This window comes from Haplochromis burtoni, unplaced genomic scaffold, assembly GCF_018398535.1.
Source record: "Haplochromis burtoni strain Fernald_Lab_line unplaced genomic scaffold, NCSU_Asbu1 Contig_36, whole genome shotgun sequence".
Classification (NCBI taxonomy): domain Eukaryota; kingdom Metazoa; phylum Chordata; class Actinopteri; order Cichliformes; family Cichlidae; genus Haplochromis; species Haplochromis burtoni.
In genome coordinates, this window is record NW_024582397.1 from 588,467 (window position 1) to 607,624 (window position 19,158).

A 19,158-nucleotide genomic window follows, 5' to 3' on the forward strand; every position below is an offset into this window, starting at 1 on the left:
ATATTAAACAGTTGAGAATTATTTTGTGGATAGTCTTCAGCTGTACTGAGAGAAGCTGGCTGTTCAGATTTTCTGGTAAGTAATCTGAATTTTTGTTTAAGCCTGTTTTTGCTAGCCTGAATTAGCATTTGACTTAGCATCTAATGGATTATGGGTATACCTTGCAAATCAAGCTAGCTAGTTAGAACTATTGATAGAACTACTGAGAAACAGAACTTAGGTACATACAGATATCTTATTTTAAAAAATACACATACATACATACACAGGTAGACATTCAGATGTGCTTAAGAAAGTGAAACTGGTCAGAGTTGTTTCTTAAAAATATTGCACTTGTGTACCAAAATTTGTATAGAATTAAAAATGAATAGTATTGCACCAGGTTTAGATTGACATAGCGTGTTATTGATTTATTTTGTTTGATGTCAGAGTTCCCAGATGAATTTGGCATAAAAAATATTTCTTGATTGCGTAGTGCTTGCTTTGGACCTAGAACATTTGCCTGAGGGCAAGCATTTAAACAGATGATAGGCATGTTGAGTTGTAGCCTTTAGCTTTCAGTCTACTTTCTGCAGGCAGCTCAATATGTATGCATCATCAAGAGCAGGCAGCTGTGTTTTTGTTAATGTTTTATGCAGTTTTTATGAGTCTCTTTAGATCTCTTTCTTATCCGCAAGAGAGCTGTCATCTTACCATATGTCAATGTCCTTTAAAAATGACAACAACGATAACAGCAATCAACACTTTTCAGCCAAACTGCCAAACTCAAAACTGAGTGATACCACAGTGGCAACAATTTTTTATGCCTTTATTGCTTTTTTATGTTTTATTCAAGTTTTCTAAAGTCTTTCTCTTTACTGCAGTGTTTTGCAGTAATAAAATATAAAAGCAGGTATAGTGCGTATATGGTGCATCTGTAGCCAAATTCTAATGTTATTGCCTCTGTGTAAAGAGATTTGTGTAATTATATTCGAGGGGATTTCTTTAACCAAGACATCTGTGAGTGTTCAGTGCCAGATTTTTCCTCATTCAGTTCAAAAGTGCAATGTCTTTGGGCCAAGTGAAAAACTATGTTGCTATTTGGAATGACATTGGCCCATTTTGTATCCAGTTTTAACATTTCAAAGCACACCCTTAGTAACATGAGTAATTCCCCAGAAACAATATTTCCTTGAACTCATGTTATACAATTTAAATAGCTACTGCTTTGCACTTAAAAAATATCCCGATTTTGTGGACATTTAGCATTACCATAGCCTTACCTTATAGTTATACATCTGATATTTGATGTAGTTATATCAAACAAACTTTTTGTGGGCTTTTTCTTATTAACATTATTACTTAGCTCTTAAAATATATTTAGTTCTTTAAAAAAAACCTTTAAGAATCCAATTGTTAAAAGTCTTGTGGTACATATTCAACTATGTTCATTAGTGTGTGCGTGTCTGCTATTTAATTATGAGCAGATAAAGCTTTTAGAACTGACTCCTGCAGCTGAATTACATTAAAGTGGGGAGAAAGAAACAAAACAATGGCATTTATGGAAGTTTCAAGTGTTCATTCTATGTGAAATCTGTTCTTTTACAATGTACTATAATGTTATTCTCATGCATCTTTTGGCCAGACAGGGTATTATGTGAAACCTTGGCATTCATCATCAAACACAATTTGCTTGTGAACAGACATGAATATAAGATTGGATCCATCGAAATGTCATTAACACTGATAACTATGTTGTTGTGTAAATTAAAGCTGTTTTTGTTTTTAAATTTATGGATAATTAAAACTAAGTTCTAATTAAAGACATGTGGGTTTGGAAGTTCTCAAAAGCATACTTATGTAACATACATTTGGAGAAAAACACTATCTTGTGAAGCAAGAGAGCAAATAAAACTCTTGGAAAAAGATTCTCACAAAACCGTCTGATTTAAATTTACAGAAAATTATAACTGTGCTCAATTTATGTTGTTTTGGCAATTATTCCTGGTTGTCTGTCAGAGAATGAATGATTATGTAACTTCTGAATCTGCTTTTCTTTATGAAATATACCGCAAAGATGGAAAATAAGTCACTGTGCGCTAAGCCTTAGATGACCTACATTACTGTTGGGCTTAATAGTCTTAGTTTTGTGACCATACAAGGTAAAAATAAAATAAAATGCAAAACACAATGAAGAAACTATGATTGTATTTTGTACATAATGCTCACCTGTACTCGGAATCTCATGTGAATACCTTTAAATTGTACTTTGTGAGGGCCAAGTCTATACACGATGGGGCTGCAGTTGAACTTCATCAAACACATCCAGTGTTCCAGAAATATGACAGCTTGTTGGAGCCAGTGCTGCTTTCATGCAGCTGCATCCAGGCAACCTCTGATATGCACATTTGCTGGACTGGAGTGTTATTTTGGTAGAGTGGCTGATGGGGATCAGTTAAAACTGAGAGAAACTTTCCATTAGATTCTACATTTATTGATCAGATAGGGTTTGTCATATACATTTCATTGTATTATTGTTACATCTTAAATACTAATGTCCCTGCAGTTCTGCGATCATTAAAAATTGATAAACCCTGATTAGTAAAGTAAAATATGATAATAACAGCTAAAGAAAAAACTTTTAAACAACGGAAAAAGAAAAAAGTTTAAAAATGGTGTTCAAAATTTGTAGCCTGATGCACCTTCAAATGCTGGTTTATTTCAAGCACAGATGACCCATGTTATTAGGAGAATCTGATAAAAGTCAACACAACAAAACTAGGTACAAGTGTCTGAAAGCTTATTAAAGGGATGCTGCACATGCATTTGCCAACTCTGTTGTTTTGTTTATAGATGAGAAGACAGTTGCTTTTTGGTGATGAGCAGTGGAAACTGTTGTACTAAGTCAAGTGAAATTGGAGACTGTTGTTATTGACAAGAACGGTCTTATAAATGACCAAATAATTGATTGGTAGATCGCTGCTGAAGAGAGCATGGAAAATCACAAGGCAAATGGAAAAGTAACATGATCCCGCACCAGATGTTTTCAGAAGAAGTTGTAAATGTATAAAATAGTGCCCACTGTGAGTCTGACTACAGAATGTATTAAACTTTATCTGTAGCTAGGTTTGCATGTTACTGTAGGTTACACTTTCTAGATAAAATAGAAATAGATAAAATGTTTTTTTATGTTTTTTATTTTAGATGTAAGAAATAAATGGTTTCTTTTTTATGGCTCAAATCCATGAAAATAATATCAACATAATCCCACACGGTACCTAAAATGTGCTGCAGAGGTATGTTTCAGCACTGCTGAATTTGAGACATTCAGTTTTAATCCCCTTGTAAATAACACAAACAGAAAATGAAGGTGCTTTGTATTTCTTTCAATATGCTGAAAGAAACAGCATCAACAATGTGAACGAAAAATGTGTTTAATTTCTATTAGGTAAGTAAGAGAAATGTAGCAAGCCGACGCAAGTGAGCAGCTTCTATAGTGCAAGCAATCATGTCAAATATTCAGTAATGAAACCTGTCATCTATAATTAGAGGTCTAAAAAGTTGCCTCACAGTTCTACTTCAATGCAATTTAGCTTTTGACAGTTCATTACTTGTTAAAACAGCCACAGAGTACAGATGTGAGCAGGTTTTAGGCCATATGGTGCAGGTCTCGCTCTACAGAAAATACTAAGATATTATTTGTGCTTCTTTGCATGGTAGACAAATATTATTTTTGATTTTCCACAAGCTACTGATTGCATGAGCAGTTGTGATGCGTCACTTGGGCCGTTTTTGGGAAAACAACATATAAATGGCAAAACACTGATTATTTGTATGATTTCATCATGTCAGCCCATGTGAACCAGCTGCCTGGATCACCAAAGCTTGTTGACGATTCCTGTAAATGATTTCTGATGTGAAATAACAGATAAGAAAAAAAAAAAAACGTTTTATATTTTGCCATGTCTGTTTTGTGTGTTGCAAAAGTTTCTTGGCTGCTTGAGGTTTTAAACCGTTTTAGTGTATCCAAGAAGCCATAAACTGCACTGAGGAATTTTTCTCATGAAACAATAATGCAGAAGCTGGTGCTGACCCAAATATCTGTACATAACAGCAAACATAATGTCCCTGTAACCTCAGGGAAGTATCTCAGCTGCATTCACACATAAAAAAACACATGTTACTTACATATTCTTTTGACAAATGAAATTCGGCAATGCATTTTGAAATGAAATGTAAGTAATTTGCAATTGATGCCAATGTTACAATTTATTTTTTCATCATATTTTGTAGTTTTCACAAATTATTTGTAGTTTTTTAGTTAGACTTTTTTTTATGAGTAAAGGCAGTTGACTCTTCTTGAAAATGAGGATAATGCAGTTCTTTTTTAAACCAATTTTGATGTTTATTTTGTACAGAATCCAAACTGCCTGGATCCGTTTAAACTGGCAGATGCATGGCTAAACCACTGAAAGGAATGACTCATAGGTTTTGGTATCTACAGTTCTGTTTTCAATGAGTTGGACTGACTTTACAACTCTTTTAAACCCTCTTTTAGGTCACTATTAAACTAAAAAATACTACTATGAATTTATAGTGAGCAAAATATTTTCGAAAAAATACTGGAAAAGTTAAGTAAATATAAAGCACACATCCACAGGCAATCTCACATTTAATAAAGTTAATTTGGCAAAGGGTCAGCAACAGTCACAAATGTGAAAAACGCCATCAAATGGCTATAATTGAGTACATTACATTATGGCATAATTTGTGTAAATATTTTTGAAATCACTGCTTAGTAGCATTTCCAAAATGTATGAAAAGCATTAAAGCTGAACAACAATCAAATTTTGGTTGAAGAAATGCTGCTACCCATACTGCCATAATACAAGCATATAGAGGAGCATGACTCTAATAAAGGTGCTAATCTGTTGGTCCTGTGTCTGGATATGTCACTCATTGAAAACAGCTGGCACATTATAAAATTAAAATAACAAAAGAAGCTTGCAGTTACTCACTAGATAAAATCCTATATCAAGTGGCAAAACATTTTCAAAGCTATACATTTTTCTCTGAGTAGGACCATCATAATGTTAAACATTTAACAGGCTAACAAAAGCAGAATTAGCATACTTAAAAAAAAGTTATGTTATTTGTATACTGTTTTCACTTTAATTTTATGGTCAAACTTTTGTGGAGTAAAGAAATTTTTTCCAAGCACAAATTTAGTTTTAACATCTCAATGAAACAAAACTTACCATTTAAAAATTTTGCAAAGACTTCAAAATGACACAATCTCCACTAATGCCCTGTTCAAACAGGCATATTTATCTCAACAAAAGCTTTTTATTGGAAGATGTTTGGAAAATAGAAGGCAAAGCCAAAAGCATTCAGCTACATCATTCCAAATGATAGAGAGAGAGACAAATTTACATTACAATTTAAACAATATACAGAGAAAAAAAATACAGTTAAAGTCAGAAAACATGTTTGTTTTTTTTTGTTTTTTTTTTTATCTTTATCATGCTTAGATTTTGAAATTTTCCAGGCAGCTTTTAACCTCTTTGCGTTAAGCAAAGTCATAGAGAAGCTCAAAATTGAAGTATTTTATTGTAAATCTAATGAATGAATGCATTCAGACTATCCTATAGCTGCTTTGACTTTCTGTGTATTTAAAATCATGCTGAAATATTCATGTGAACTTGCTTTATATACATTCAAAGCACCATTAAAGTGTTTATGAGAGTAGTTTTTTTTGTCAGGTATACCTATTACAGTATGAATTTTAGGCACAGCCCTTGTATTAAAACACCAACTTTAAAATCTGGGTTCGACGTCTCTTTCGGCTTTTAGCCAGGAGGTGTTCTCATCGGCTTGTGCTCAGTCCCTTCCCCTCCTCCTGCCGCCAGCTGGAAAAAAGAGAACAATAAATATTTGTCAGTCATGTGGATTAGATTGTTGTCGAAGTCTAAAAGATATACTGTGCTGAAGTTTGGCATCCAAACTCTCATCACTGCCCAGATGGAAACATCAAGCACATGGAGCAGGAGTGATGATGATGACTTCCCCTCTTGGGAAGTGTATAGTGTCAGAAACTATACAGATGGATGCTGACTGGATGTGGGTCTCACAAAATGTTGTATAACAGCCACTGAAGCAACACATTTCTGCATAGCTTTTGAGGAGAGCATTGTGGCAGCAAGCATGACAGCAGATGAGCAAAGAGACTGCAGCTGGAATAAAGGAATGTTGATTTTTGGGGAATTGTATTTGCATCTTTCTTGTTGAAAGTTAGATGAGAAGACTGATACCATTACTGTATGCACAAGACAAAAATGAAGCTATAGCAGCTGGCTTAACTAAGCACAAACCCGGAAATAACTAGCCTGGGTCTGTACCAGCACCAGTTAATGATTTGTCATCTGTTTAATCTATAAAAAATCGGTATTCTGAAACAGCACGTGGTTTTACAGAAGGCTTTGTGCAGGACTATATTTTCTTGGCATTACAGTGTGATTGCCAGTCATCTCTTCTGTCTGTGTTAAACTAAGCTAATGGGCTGCTGGCCCTCTCAATCCATAAATGAGAGTGTTATCAGTTTTCTTATCAAACTCTCAACAAAGAGTGAGTAGTGTAAGCAGATTTCCCAAAATGTCAAGCTATTCCTGTAGGTACCAAAGTGATTGCAGGGATGTGTTGGACATATGGTACAGGAAGAGAATGGAGCATAATTGAAGCCAAAGTCTTAAAGTGACAGTCTAAACTATCTCACACTGTGCTGCATTAATTACAATTCCAGGTCTCATTTCTTTCTGTCTTTCTTTCTATTTCTTTTTCCTTCTTCTTCTTCTTTCTTTCTTTATTTTTTACCTATAACTCTTCTGGGATTATTTCCTCTGGAACTGCCTTCTATAAAGGCAAAACAAACACACAAATCACACATTATTTATGAATTATTTTCCTGCTTTCCACTTCCTAGAGACTTGGAAAAAAAAACTCACTTTGGATTATTTTGGTAAGCCTTGATGTGTCAAGATCGCTCGCTTCAATGGTGGAAACTTCTGAAAGATCGACTCCTGATGGAAAAATGAAAGTATCTTTAAAGTGATGCTAGAATATTTGGCAAAAAATATCAGATAAGCGTAATAACACATAAATTCTAACTAAATACTGTTTAATAAGATTTAAAGTCTATTATATGTATTTAAAAGTCACCTATGATGTGTGTATAAATTATCTTTATTATATTCTATATTATTTTATTTGTGATAGCTAAATTCAGAGAGCTCTAATCTAATCTAAAATCAAATCTAACAATAATTTATTAATATTATTAATTAATAATCACACAAACAATCCTTATTTTTAAGTTTCCAAAGCATTTCACTGACCTTCCAGATCAATGTTGCTGGTACCAGTGCTGACTGAGTATTGAGGCCCTGGAAACAACAACATTTGTGAGTTCTTAATATCAAGTCATATGATTGTGTTTTACACTTAAGAAATACTTACCAGAGACAACCCTGGTAACCTTTTGGACGGGGTTCTGCCTTTCAATCACCCTGGTAACCTTTTGGACGGGGTTCTGCGTTTCAATCACCCTGGTAACCTTTTGGATGGGTTTCTGCTTTTCAATCACCCTGGTAACCGTTTTTTTGATGGGTTCCCTTTGAATGACCCTTGTCACTTCTTTTACCCCAGGAAGTGTAAAAAAGCAAAGAAGCCATGTTTTACTACACTGAAATCAAGAGTGCACAGCATTGTATACTGATCAACTTCTGTACAGCCAACACACACAAAAAATAGTTTCAGTGAAAAATTTCCATGAAAAAAAAGGCGATTCCTAATCAAAGGATATCTACTAATACAATTGTGTTATAATTTTCTACAGCTTTATGATTTGCTTTAGCACAGCTTTATTTTAAATACATGTGACTATTATGTCAGTGATATCTAAATACTGTGTTTCAAAATTTGTAATTAACTAGCTTTCAGTGCATGACTGCATGTAAACTGACAAGTTTGGCTACATAAAGTGCACTGTGAATTCCTGGTTGGTAATCTCATAAAGATTCCCATTTCCCGTTTTTAATGTACACTGTACCCTCCCTGCCCTCACTGTTCACCATCTTGACTACCTTAATGGAAATGGAGTGATACCAAACAATTTATGGCAAGTGGAAAGAAGAAATGTCAATGGATTAATGAATGCTAATCTTAGCTAACTGCCTAATGTTTTTTTTTCTTCTCAGGCATTGACAGGTATTGTGTGAGTGCCTCAGGATGGGGCATTGAACAGTTAGCAGAATGTGGTAGCTAGATCAGCAGTCATAATCAAATATTACGGTTGTCATTAGATGAGGAATATATTGTTTTTATTTTTTTCCACTGGTCTTTTGAAATTCCTCAGTTTTGTGCTTGCAACAGTTTTATTAAATATAACTGGTCATACTTCACTGATTAGGAATCAAATGATGTTGATATTCTTTAATCACCATTACTGTACTTTCCTGAATGACACAAGTGACAGTCCTCTATAATAACAACAGGAAATACAGAGTTATTAATGACAGTGAAACATGCAAACTACTTACTCAAAAATGTAAGGGGAATTTCCTGATATCTGAATCCAGAAATGTACTGTAAAAAAGTAAATACAATTGTTAAAGCATATTAAATGTCTATGCTGCATAATAAAGCATATAATTGCTCAGCTCAGCTGAAAAATATAAATAATTAACAACAATAATGTTCAATCAGAACCATTTTACTAAAATAACCACTAGCATAATCTTCATTGTATGTTCTAGACCCAACCCAACATCTCGGGAACTTTAAAAACAAAAAACAAATTAACCTTAAATTGAATGTAAGAGATGAGCTTCGTCAGAACCATCTGGAGTTCCTGGGATCCAATAGGGATTTCTACAAGACAGCACAGGGCGTTGACCGCAATTAGGTATTTACAATTATCACGTTTCTTGGCAGATTTATAAGACAATAACTGGATGAAAGTTTTACCTTCAGGATACAACAGCTTGTTGACAAAGTGAATGACTCCATTTGTGGCCATCATATCAGCCTCAGGGACTTCAACAGAATTAACCTTCACAGTGTTGTTTGCCTGAGGACAACCATTTCAAACAGTTACAGACAAGAAAACCACAAAGTGTTGGGTGTGAATGAAACCACATACTAAAATATGAAGAATAATCTCTGTCCCACATTAAATATCATTAGCTTACTGGAGTCACTGAGTTTCAAAGTGACTTTTAATCAGACAATATTCATGAACACTACCATATAAAACAGTTTTACTGAATACTTAACTCTTTACGATTAAATTTAAAAAAGAAAAAGAAAAAAAAGGGATTTATCTGAAGTATAAGGTTTAATAGATTAAGATATATAGTTTCCATCTGGATGCACAAAATACCTACAACTACAATTTTAAGGTTGCTGCCCTGGAGGGACTTGAGAAGGTTTGTCACCCCAGGCTCCAAACCACCGCCAATGAAGATACCATTATTGATGTGATACAGAAGGATGGTTCTGAGTGCATTTATGTCCTCTGAAATAAAGCAAAGACACACAAATAAGCTATTATTGTATTTTGCATTTCTAACTAGTCTTTTACTGCCCAACAAATAAATAGACAAAAATGTCTTGTAAACTTACTCTTCAACACAGCCATGTCTCTTTCACTTAAACCTGCAAAAGCCTTGTCGCTTGGGGCAAACAGAGTAAAGCCTCCCTCCTGTCGAAGCACGTCAGTCAAGCCAGCAGCTTCCATCAGAGACAAAAAGATCCTAAAGAGCAGAGAAGAAAACTGTAACTTGGCTGTTGTAGACGCCTCTAAGGGATGACATATTGCAGCAACAGCACTTTCCCATTCCCATATGTGCCATGTGGATTTAATGTAATGATTGTCAAGATGTGGTTTGAGTATTATACTGGTTTTTAAGACCACAGTCCATTTATATTACCATTGTACTTACTTGAACCCTCCGTTTTCTGTCAGAATCTCGTACATAGTTTTTTCTGCAGGTTTCAACAGAGTCCTCATGAGATGAAGGGCCCCATTGCTTCCTTCTTTACTGCCTCGTATCAGGCAGGAATTCTCGATGCACACAGCCTGCAGATGTGAAACAAGTTGAATAAAAGAGAATAAACTTGAAATCTCAAAGATTTGAAGATTGATTGAGGCTATTGCCTATAACAAGTCTTTAATGGCCTCCAGCTATAACTACTGGGCAAATCTTTAGAGAAGAGTACTCACTGAACGATAGATGAAGACCCGAAGAAGTTTCCCTCCGATGGTCTCCAGCTGCTGGCCATTGTACAGCTGTCCCAGAACAATCTTATTCTTCAAGATGTGGTTCTCCAGGATAATTTTGAGTAAGTCCTGATCCATGGACATTATTTCATCTGCAGAGGAAAGAAACAGTTTTATGATTCTCATTTAAAATTAATTACACCAGGAAAAAAATACATTTACATTTAAAGCACTGGCTTCAAAAAACTGTATTCTTACTACTTTGACTACCATTACCCTAACGCAGTAACAGACATATTTTGACCAAAGTCGACTCTGTACTCATTGACCTGGCAGTTCTGCAGATAAACCACAAATAGTGTCCTACAAATGACGATAAATGCTCTGTAGGTCCATGTTCACAGACAGACAGAGGGAAAGTTTATGGATTGAGCAAGAAACATCATCATCTGTCACAGTTTTCCTGATTTTCTTGGACGTGTCTTATGTCAAGATAGACAATAAATAGATAAATGCACAGAATAAATGTGACAACATTAATTGATAACAGTCACTTTTAGATTTTCTTATTGTGGAATTCTTTACATCCACTGACAAAAGATTATCAATATAAATAAGATACAATTTTTCCCTAGCTGACTACAATTAATTGTTTCTTAAAACATGAGAAGCATAGCGGCTACTTTTTCCACATATGACATTAAGATTTTGCATGAATTCCCTGAAGCATTTTTAAAAAATCGACATTGCCACCTGCTGAGTGGATAAGAGAGGAAGTGCAAGCGGTATAATGAGGAGTATATGACTCACCACTAAAGACACTGTTGAATGGAGCCAGTAAAGTGTACTCTGCATCTGATCTCATGCCACTAGAAAGGCCCAGCTCAGACACCATGTCACTGAAGGTTGACTGGGAACTTCCCAACAGTTCCATTACCTGCTTAGCTTAAAGAGGTAAAGGAAATCCTGACGGTTTTAGAATATGAACCATTGAAAAAATATTTACATATTCTTCGATATACATATTGTGTAATAAACAAGGCATGCCTGAATAGGAAGCAAAGAGGTGCTCTAACCTGAGTCTGGAACAAGTGCTTTGTCAATAATGTGGATGACACCATTGGTGGTGACAATGTCCTTCTGACGCACCATTTTAATGCCATTGACTGTCAAGCTTTCGCCATCACAGCCAATTTCAATGTTGTTGCCCTCCAGTGTCTCATAAGAGGTGCCAGCCAGGATACCCTCAGAGCACTGGATTGAGTCCAGAAGGTGGAAAGACAGAAGAGCTGAAACAACAATAAATAAATAAATAAATAAATAAATAAATAAATAAATAAATAAATAAATAAATAAATAAATAAATAAATAAATAAATAAAATATTTGAGTTAATATATGATTTAGTTGTGTAAGTAGATGTTTGTCTGATACACTGGGACATTAATGTTTTTTCCTTTGTTATACCAAAGTCAAGGAGGTTATATCCAAGAAACCTGCATATCCTTTAGATCCCAGTGGTCCTCTAGTGTGGGGAACTGTTCTGATCTGAGCACGGCACAGCAAATATACATGAGGAAATACAGATGAAGTACAACTTTTTACCATCTCTTGGTGCTTAGATTGATAATTACCTTGAAAGCCTTTTAGAAATTCTGATTCTTTAAGAAATCACAATGTATATCTCAACACTTTAAACAACAACAAATATTACTGATAATTATACGAGTATATTTTATGAAGATACATATAGCAGTAAAAAAAAAGGCCATAAAAATGTCAAATTATGTGTTACATCATATGTTTCCAAACTCACAATTTAATGCTTGGCTTGAAAGAAGAAAGTTTTTTTTTTTTGGTTCAAGTTAGTTTTCAAAGCTAAATAAGCTCCAGATCTATTGTGGCTTCATCTGTTTTGAATTGGAAGAAGCTCAATGCGCAACCATAATCCCAGCAACCACTACATTTCTTTTCCAGTACTTCCATCAGTAAACATCGTTCTGCTACAATTAACTTAACACTAAAAATAAGCCTTTGAAGAAGTCTGATTTACCTTTGAGGGCCTGCTTGTCACTCTGAATTCTTTCCAGTACATCGACGCCGAGCTGCTCAAAGGCTTCATTGGTCGGGGCAAAAAGAGTGTAATGTCCTGGCTGACCCAGTTTCTCCAAAAGCTCAGAATTTTGAAATAGATCCTAGAAGATTATTTCACCATCAATATTATATTTAGTGAACTTCATTATACTGCAAAGCAGCATACAAAGAAAATATTCACATTATAATTGTATAATAGTAATTGTAAGTGTCTTGTATTACATCAATAAGTCTTTAACAGCAGGGTTTGCAGTTTTAGTTGTTAATCATTTTTCTCCTACCAAAGCTTGTACTCACACTCAGGGTTGTCAAGTCATCGTTAACTTCAATGACATCTTGAATAGTGTTTCCAATAGTACTGATGACGCGGTCGATGACATGCACGACTCCATTTGTGGCGATCTGGTTGGCGTAGATGATCCTGGCGCAGTTCACAGTCACTATCTGTACACGACATCTGTTTCAGTGTAATACCCCTGACAAATGGTTAATGTAACATGTTAAAATAACACTGAGTACACACCCCATTGGAGTAATGGTTAATATGGAGATCAAGGTCGTTGTACATGGAGGTGACTTTTATTCCATTCTTTAAGTCTTTGGTCAGGAGGCGCTTGTTGACCATATGATAATGAAGAGCGTTGTATAGTTCAATATTGACGTTGCTGACCAGCGCTTCCCTCACTGTCTGTTAGATGAAAAAAATGAGTTGTTAAAATCTCAAAGACGGAGATCTTCCAGAGCTTTTTGTTTTGTACTGACTCACCGTATCCAAATTATCCCAAGCCTCATTGCTGGGAGCAAAGAAGGTGAAAGATCCTGGTCCCTCAATCTCAGGTCTTAGCTTGGAAATGTCAGCGTAGTTTTGGGTTGATGAGGCCTTCACTATAGACAAACTGCCATACACGTGGTCAATCGGGGCAACTAAGAAAGAAAAAAAAATCACAATAAGGGTCGAGCGTTGTTTTTGAAAACAGAAATAAGACACAATCTTTGAACTGATCGATTGGAAAAAAACGTGTCAACAATATGCTGTGGCACTTGCTTCTAGTTTATTTGGTCTGATCTCAAAGCTAAAACACAGCTGTTCTACAACTGTTCTACAAAACAGTACAGGCCATACCTGCAGGGCAGCCAAGCATGCCATCCATTTTCATATACCCTGGGCAGCACTCATAAATCACAGTCCTGCAGGAAAAAAATACACACATCAAAAATATGGATTTGCACATACGTTTGAGATACCAGTCATAATAATACATGCAAGAAAGTATTTTTTCTTGCTGCTATGTTTTTAGTTGAATCATCATTCTGTGATTTTCTGTTTTCTTCAGTGTTTCCAGATGTAACCCATTATTCTCTGCATTACCCAAACAGACCATGTGATCCAAAGGCTTTTGCCAAAACCTAATTGTGTTCATGCTAGCATTACAGTAGTAGATTTATATCACCAAGGCCTCCTCTTTTAAGCTACAGAATTAGTCTGAACTCTATGTGACATTTATATTAAGATGTCTGTCTTGAAAGTCTGATCAGTAATTATATCTGAGTTTACAAAATGTTGGTTAACATAAAAAATGGATTTGATGGACTTAGTTTAGCTAATCTGGACGCCAGCATACACGTTTTTGAAACAGACTTTTATACTGAGAGAATAGTCATTTTGATTTATGTTTTGACACATTTTTATTTGCTGTTGGACACACATATGAAGAGCAGCGGCATGTTCTCCAAAATGCCTGAGATCATAGCCTGAAAAGACCAGTAAAATTCAAAGTGCAGCTGCACAACATAAAAATGTCTTACATCAGCAGGTTCGACCATGCTGAAGCTATAGGATTATCTCTTCCTGTGGGAAAACTGGACATTTGAATATATCTACTTTACCGCAAATACCTAATGAGTATTCAACAGTAAAAAGACTCCCAAGATGATGAAAACATCAGAGACATAGCTATGAGGAATAAACAATGCCATATGCACCAAGAGTTGGCAGGGGAGATTATTGAGGTAAACTGCCCAGTTTTAATTGTCAGAAAAAAATAAACACTAACAGTAGGAAAACTGCTTCTTTTCCAAGTCATGGCAGTTAGTTTATAGTAACAAGTAATATTGCTTTTGGCAATGCATATACCGATTCCAAATACAAGAAAAATAAACTAAAGGAAAAAGGATGTTAAAGTACAAAAGTTTAGCAGTTCATTTCTATCAAAGGTATTCCTGTGACAAATGCATGTCAAATCTGCCATTAATAGTTTAGAACAGTTTAGGCAAGTTTAGACAATAAAGACTGAATTTACACAAGTTTTATGGCTTTTAAGGGATACATGTGAGAAACATTATACAACGTGGTGACAAGATGAATTGCATGTAAGATGATGATTTATAGTCTGGACTTTACTTTACTGTTGCTCTTATCTGATTATTATGTTTCAGCCAACAGACCAATGCTTCTTGGTCTGCATCAGAGTTGCAGGGATTGGGATGAGATCACAAGAGCCCCATTGAGGCAGAGTCAGCAAAACCCTCGTAACATTGCTTTCCCACACTGTGGAAATGTGTCTGGCTACGGAATTGGAAACTTTTGATTTATCAGCATCTCTTCAAAAGTACTGTAAGTACTTCATGGACGACACAAAACTTTGTCGTTTTGTATCGTCCATGAAGCGTAATTTCAATTAAACCCACCAAAATCTTTTTAGCCTGGATTCTGAAGGTTTGTTAATATAAAGCTTCTTTAGAGGCAGACCTGCTCTGGCAGAGAATATTCTCTCAGAGGGTGAAGACAAACACTTTGACTGGCTAGATAAAGTTAGGCTGAGCACCAACTGCCATAAATGGAAAAGTTCTATTCAGGTCTCACTGTCTTTGATTATCTTGGTGAGCTAGTTACCCTTAAGTTCTTCAAATGATCACAAAAGGCACTGGTGACATTTTAGCTTAAAACGCACATGTTCTCACCTACAAGCAAAATTTAGAGCTGGTAAACAAAATCATTTTGCAGTTTTAATAAAGCACTTCTGAAAGTTATAACTGACATAAATGTTTTGCTCTAATGCTGGAGGACTACTAACATCTGGGGGATTTATGGAAGACAGGGTAGGAGGAATGATGGGAGGAGCAACAGGCTTGGTTGGAGAAGGTAATAAAATCGGATGCAGTTAATGGATCCAGGAGACTTGGCCTCCTCAATCATGTAACTCGTACTTTAAAAAAAGAAGAAGCTCGATTTATTTATATTCGACCAGATTATCTAGTTCTCTTCTATGGGAGAAAAGTCTAACTCTAAACTGAAGTTGACTTATTTAATTTAGAAGACTGTAACAGGTTTAAATGAGTAAATCAGTCAGCTTTAACTGCAGCTTTAGCCCATCCAACTTTTCATTGATTATATAGTTTCTTGTCAGACTTCCGCTAAAACACAATATTTTGACTGTTTTCAACCTTATCATTTGCCGATTTCAGTGAGCAGAGGGTATTCATCATGAAGAACTGAGCCTATTTAGAGTGCAAAGCATGACTCAGTCAAGCGCTGAGGGCAAACTCAGTGTGAGTGCTGTATGTATGTATATGTGTGTGACAGGAAGAAAAAGAGTAAAAGGGTCTGTTAATAGCCACAAACTTGATTCATGTTTAAACTAAAACTGCTGAGATTGCTGGAATAAAACCAATAAAGAGGTTTCTTATAATGGCTGAGCTAAACGCTTTTCCATTCAAGAATACAGTCAACATTTTGCAGCCACATCATATCCTGGAATCAGTGGTTCACCACTGTGGCATCCAACATCAACCGACTGCTCAAGTTATGAGAACCCTAACTTTTAGTTTATAGGATCAAACTGGACTGTTTTCTAAAGAAAGAGTTTAAAGGCTGGATCTATAAATGTGTTTTTCATTTTAAGTGGTAATGTAATTCAAAGTAAGATAACAGATGTCTATCTCTGTGGAAACATCCGAGTTTCCATGAAAAATGAGGGCAGGGGGTGATGTATGTGTGTGTGTGTATGTGTTTGCGTGCGCATGTTGGAGGGGGTGGGGTGAGGGAGTGGGGTGGGGGTGGAGTAGAAGAAATGGGAAAAGAAAATAAAGAGAACAGTAAGCCCACATAACTGCTGAGTGAATGTATTTGTTTGAACTGGAGGTACAGTTTTTCCTGTTGGATACACAAAACAAGCACTCACGCTTTCTTTCCACAGATGGACCCTCTGTACCAGTTACGGCAAGTGCTAAAGTATTTCTTCTTGGTTCCCATGACTTGCTGGAGGGCGCAGACATTGGGTCTAAATGAGAATTTATACCAAAAAATGTGATGAAGAATTAGTCAGCAAGTAAAACATCAGTAGGAATCTATGAAATTATTCACGTATAAAGGATTATTTAACAGCCCAGATGGATAAGACATCAGGCCGTCAAGCATGAATAATTATTTGGCAAATACTACTGCTGCTTTTGAAGCCAGACAGTTAAATATGAATAGTGATAACGACACATGCTGGATTAAACATGTCCTAAGTGAAATGCAAGATTTTAGATACCCTTCAAAAACAATACACAATTAATATTGTTGAAATAGTTGGAACTTATAGAGTTGTACAGTATACAAATGTGCAAAAACGATAACAACTGTTCAATGTTCATGCATGCACAAAAAAGAGCAAAACAATATATATAGATGAGCTTACCCTTCTTTTCTGGCTCTGATCCTGCTGTGGGCAACAATTTTGTCATAAGCTGAGGAGTCAGCATTATCAAATGTACAGAGCACAAAAAGTGCACAGGCAACCACAAAAAGGAGCTTCATCCCTGATTCCTTCGCTAGCCCACCCAGACCCAGAGTAGTGGGAGCAGACGGAGAGCAGGAGTTTATATTCCACAAGTCTCACCCACCCTAGGAGGATGGCAATTTTTTTTGTACATGCATGGACCACCCAGCACTTAAAAAAACCCCCATATGACTTAAAACATACACTGGGCTTTACCATTTATAATCAAGGATTGCAATCTTTTTTTCTATATTAACTGATCGAGGAAAAGCATTTTTAAAATAGCGAGACAATTTTTGATTGTTAGCAGTTTTACCATTTTTTCAAATTAACCTTTTTGATTCCTTGTCTAAATTTGAATGTGCACATTTGCCACAAAATAATTTCCATAAACATGTTTTAGCCATATAAGAGTGATTCTAAAAGTCCCTTTATGAGTTTATGCTTTCACTTTATGGAAAAAGTTGTATCCAAAAATCTGTTGTGTTGTATTGCATCTGCACACTGATTCAAACGAAGATTTGAAGGCTCAGCACACATTCTCAGTGCACAGATGCAAAATATTTCAGTTTGTGTCTAGTGCTTTGAAGCTGAGTGATGCATGATAGATATAGATATTGAACAGATCGGATACTTGGGATGAATAGTTCAAATGTATTTTGCCTATAAAAGTGTCCTTTATTTGGACTACAAACAAAGGGACATTACATAATCTCTGCTCTGAACAAATTCCAGAACTAGGATTGTGTAAATCTTTCAGAATGCTATTTGCTCCACCTTGTGGCTGTGGGAGTACAAGCACCGAGGCTCACAGTGCTGTTGGACATGGATAATATTGCCAATGATTACTTTTACATTCGAGGAGGAGTAAATATTGAGATACAGAAGTATCTGAAAGTATCTTCCTGTTTAGCAGAAAACTATTTTTGTAGTCTTTAAAGTTCAGCTCTTGTTTTCAGGTCTTTGCACCTACTATTCACTTGTCAGATGTTTTCATAGTGGAGCCGTGGTATTTTTTAAGGCTACAAAGAATGGAGTCTCGAGGCAACACTTAAGTGCTGTAACACAAGTAGTAACAGGACAACAGGAAACTCCCACTGGCATGTTAACAGAAGCGTCTTAAAAACAACTTCACATATATAACAGAGCACAGGAAACGATTGTCTGGGAAATGTCTCAGATGTGGAAAATGTAAAATCCCACAACTGTTACAAGGAAATGATAACAGGCTGTATCTTGAAGATGAACAGCAGGAACCCATGTGCTAAGCATATGAAAGCAATGTATATGTCATCTTTTCTTATTTCCAAAAGTTGCAGCTCTCTTGACTATTAATAAGCTAAATGACTCATGGTGCTGGTTAATGATCATTATTTGTTTTCACTTTGCAAATATCAACAGTTCTGGAATTGTAATTGTTATTTGTACCGTAACTAAAGGTTTTAGTTATAGAGTTCTGTTTGGCACATGTTGTGAAACCAATCTGGTTTTAACCAGATGCTCTAAATAGGATAAGGAAAAGATTGTCTTAACCAGCCAAGTCAGCGAATTTTTTTTTAAAGACCCTAAGACCCAATACCGTGCAGACATTGACTCCGTTTAGTTTTATTTATGTAACATCAGTTCAAAACTGCAGTTATCTTAGTGAGCTTCATATTGTAGGTAAAGATGTAGGTAAATATTAGAGAGAAAAGCTCTCTCTAAAAGTTCCCCTTTTAGCAAGCACTTAGGAAAAAAGAGCTCAGTCTTAACAGAACAAGACCTCTGGAAGAACCCTGTTCGGGGAGAGGCAGCCATCTGCTGTGACTGGTTGAGGGGTTAGAAAGGGAGGATGGCAAAGAAAAGCAAACAGACAGACATCTGGAGCTGAAAATCAGTGGACTGACTTTGTATTTTCAAGTTGTAAGCCTGAAATGAAAAAAATCAGCCAATCACATTTAAAAAGTGACAGTTTGAAGGCCCAAGCTTCTTATCACCTTTATTTAATGCATTTAGAAAGCCCCTTAATCCTCTAAAATCCAAAACACTGAAATACAGTTACTATGCA

General features: G+C 35.8%; 1 protein-coding gene across 2 annotated transcripts; it reads right to left on the minus strand.

The window, feature by feature from the left end:
* Nucleotides 1–4,634: 4,634 nt before the first annotated feature.
* postnb (periostin, osteoblast specific factor b) lies at nucleotides 4,635–17,199 on the minus strand. Of its 2 annotated transcripts, XM_005926462.3 has the most exons (21): nucleotides 17,031–17,199; nucleotides 16,530–16,628; nucleotides 13,472–13,536; nucleotides 13,115–13,272; nucleotides 12,872–13,036; nucleotides 12,646–12,792; nucleotides 12,308–12,449; nucleotides 11,332–11,544; nucleotides 11,066–11,200; nucleotides 10,259–10,407; nucleotides 9,978–10,114; nucleotides 9,658–9,788; nucleotides 9,420–9,550; nucleotides 9,001–9,103; nucleotides 8,837–8,904; nucleotides 8,574–8,619; nucleotides 7,492–7,668; nucleotides 7,371–7,418; nucleotides 6,981–7,055; nucleotides 6,850–6,888; nucleotides 4,635–5,888 (listed from the first exon to the last, which is right to left on the minus strand). In XM_005926462.3, the coding sequence occupies exons 1-21, from the start codon at nucleotides 17,147–17,149 to the stop codon at nucleotides 5,860–5,862; spliced, it is 2,376 nt and encodes a 791-aa protein (XP_005926524.1). In that variant the 5' UTR covers nucleotides 17,150–17,199; the 3' UTR covers nucleotides 4,635–5,859. The 2 variants fall into 2 exon arrangements, with proteins under 2 accessions (XP_005926524.1, XP_014190392.1); XM_014334906.2 differs by lacking the exon at nucleotides 6,850–6,888.
* Nucleotides 17,200–19,158: the final 1,959 nt, after the last annotated feature.